Consider the following 3058-nt stretch of genomic DNA (forward strand, 5'->3'; position numbering starts at 1 on the left):
GCAAATCCCATGTGATGGCTGCGTTTTTTTTTTTTTTTTTTTTTGAACAGCATGATCCTGACTTATCAATTGTAACTCTCAACGTTCCTGCAGAGCTGCTCTGTAGCTCGCTCCTCCCTGGCCTCTACCTGTGGAACCTCTTGCCCATGTACGGTACCTGTGACTTTCTCTGGGGAACAAAAAAAAATTAGTGAACAAGGACATTTAGTTTAGCCTTCTGCACCCAAGTTCCTCTAAAAAAACCAAAAAACAAAAAAACTTTAAGAGATCCACCCAGTCAAGGCAGAACGCTAAGTTCAAGGCAGCTCCACTTTCACCAGTTAAACTCCCACTTCTTGATTAAACTCAACTTGGATTAAGCAGCAATGCAGCTGAGTAAGTCCTGCCCACCTATTTCTTTGATATTGACACTGTTTGCACACCTTCACAGTGAACCAGAACAAGGAGCCAATTTCTTGAAATATATGGTCATAACCAAGGAAAATACCTATGCATCCAATTTTATAACAGTCAAATGATAATGAAAAAAATTTCTCTTTATCACATCTGTAACTGACTTCAAATGCATCTCTCAATGCTGTTCTTACTACTTTGAAAAAGCACACAGAAAAAACATGCAAGTGTACTTTATCATTTAATAGAAAAACTGTATTACTAACAGCACACTGGTTTCTTAAACAGTTATCAAGTGCTGTTCTAAGAATTAATTTTGCAATTAAAGAGTATAAATCTAAGTCGTAATTTAAAAAAAGACATTTATACCAGTTATATCAAGTTGTACACATCAAGGGAAGCAGCACCATAGCTTAACGAGGAACAAATCCCATCCGTAATTTAAACAGCTAGGAACAAGTCATTTCATAACAAAAAATACAAGTATTCGTATCAGTACCATACTTACTAATATACTTCAGAAAAACCTAAATAATCCAAACAAGTGCACCCCATTTTGCTTCCTCATACTCATTGTTTCATAATGCTATTTTGCAGAGTTCTTTGTAACCTAGCTATGTTGGCATCCAAGGCTGCTAAGCTGTTCTTAAAGTCCTCTTCATCCCGAGAAGTAAATGTTGAGAAAGAGGATGCGCTCCATTCAGACTTCCTTGATACATCATCAAATGAAATGGAACTAAAATCAACTATTTCGCTACCTTTTTTCTGAGAAATCTCTTTCTGAAATAGCATCGGTATGTGAGGGTATGTACCAGGCCGAGGTTGGTCTGGTTTGTCTGTGAAGTCTTTTGCAGCTCCACTTGGAGTGCCTTTTGGCCTCATTTGGACTTTGTCTCCCTCTGGCTTCACTTTATCCCCTGTAACTTCAAGTGTGTTTTCCATAGTCTTTTTCACACTGTACCCAGTACTTAATTTATCCAGAATAGTTGGATCCTTTGCAATCTCACATCCATTCTGCTGTACGGAGTTTGAGAGCTCACAGTGGTAGTCCAACATCTTACAAGCTCCTCTACTTTGGGGTAGCACACCAGTTCTGTCAGAGATCGGCTGCTGTTTTTTAGAGGCACTGCTAGTCAATGGAATATAAACAGTCTCATCCAACTTGTTTTGGTCATCAAGCAAAGTCCCAGAATCACTAACTGTTTCTGCATCTTGCTTCAGTGAGGTTAGTAGTGTTCTGGGAGCTGATGTTCCTTCTCCTGAGAACGTACTGTTTATTTTACTTCCTTCAGCAGCAAACTTTTCATAGGCTAGATTTTGCATTTCTAATTCTCCACTTTTATTTGAGAATTGAAGTTCTGTATCTGTCAAAATATGATCCATTTCTAAATTTTTAAGGTACGTCATTACTGAAGTACTCCCAGGAAACGGATCAGGTTGCATCTGCTTTTCATGGTCTTCCAAAAGAGACTTCGAGAGACCTTTTTCAGGTTTGGGTCTAATGTTGTCTACTGTGAGGTCAGACAGAAGCTTGGCCATACTGCCCTGCAAGGTTCTGTTAAGATAAGAGCAACTAATCAGACTTAAAAATAGTCACTAAAAAAATAGTTAAAAACTTTTATATAACACCAAAACCTTAGATTTATCAGACTGCAGTGAAGTTACAATTCTCTTTCTACATGTTGTCATAAAATATAGCATAAATGTGAACCAACTCCAAGTTTCTTGAATTTCTTAGCTCAGCGTGCCTATAAAGTAACTAAAACAGCACAACCCAATGAAGTTCGAGAATATTGTCGATTTACCTGCTTTGAGTACTACAAAATGAAATAAACTGACGTCAAGAAACTGGTACAAAGCATGCATAAACAGTTATCAATATCAGTGAGAATTTTTTTCTGAATTATTCTTCCCATTGCATCTAAATAAAAAAATATAATAAAAGAAATAATTCTTCTCATTTTCTGCTTTGTACATCAAAAGAAATTAATGCTCAAATGTTCACGTATATAGCATACACACATGTAATAAGACATCATTACACTCCCATCTGGTGGTCAGTATAGTAGTCACAGAAGTGTGTAACGCGTCTAAACTTCTGCTAAGGAATCTGAAGTGTTGATTAAAAAATATTCTGCCATTCCAATCAGTATCAACCATAAACAAGACAGACAACAGTTTAACTTCCTGTGCACATCATGTCCAAACAAATCTTACGTACATATCACTTCGCATGCGCAAAAAGCTATTTAAGTCTCCCAGCTTGCCACTATATTCATCATAAAAGAACATGATGAAGTAAGTTTACGGTAATAGTTCTAAAAAATTGTGAGTAACACCACCCTCATTCAGTGATCCAAGAACTCCCATCTTTACCCATAATTAATATCTGGCATAATCTACTTCAAATGTGTGTACAATTAAATAAAGGACTGCTCATTCCCACAGGAAGAGCTTGCTGTGGGACCTGAAGACAGATCTTTCTGCAAGTTCTTCTCAAACCAGACCAATTTCTGAACAAGTGTAAAGAAAAAAAAATAATCCCTCCTTAATTCAGGTTAAGAGTTAGTTTCCAAATTGTACAGCTTCAAGGGAAATATCAGTAGGTCTTCAGGTCCATGTGCTTCCCCATGGAGCTGCTTATCGGCAGGGCGGTTTTTAAGAG

General features: G+C 37.3%; 1 protein-coding gene across 1 annotated transcript in view; it reads right to left on the minus strand.

Moving 5' to 3' along the window:
• Positions 1-238: 238 nt before the first annotated feature.
• Positions 239-3058, minus strand: part of CCDC14 (coiled-coil domain containing 14) — a 9884-nt gene continuing 7064 nt past the window's right edge. Inside the window, exon 11 of the mRNA XM_019470931.1 lies at positions 239-1948. Within this exon, the coding sequence (XP_019326476.1) occupies positions 964-1948 (985 nt within the window). The 3' untranslated portion in view covers positions 239-963. The remainder of the gene's footprint in view (positions 1949-3058) is intronic.

Source organism: Aptenodytes forsteri, unplaced genomic scaffold, assembly GCF_000699145.1.
Source record: "Aptenodytes forsteri isolate BGI_AS27 unplaced genomic scaffold, ASM69914v1 Scaffold255, whole genome shotgun sequence".
NCBI classification, from domain to species: Eukaryota; Metazoa; Chordata; class Aves; order Sphenisciformes; family Spheniscidae; genus Aptenodytes; species Aptenodytes forsteri.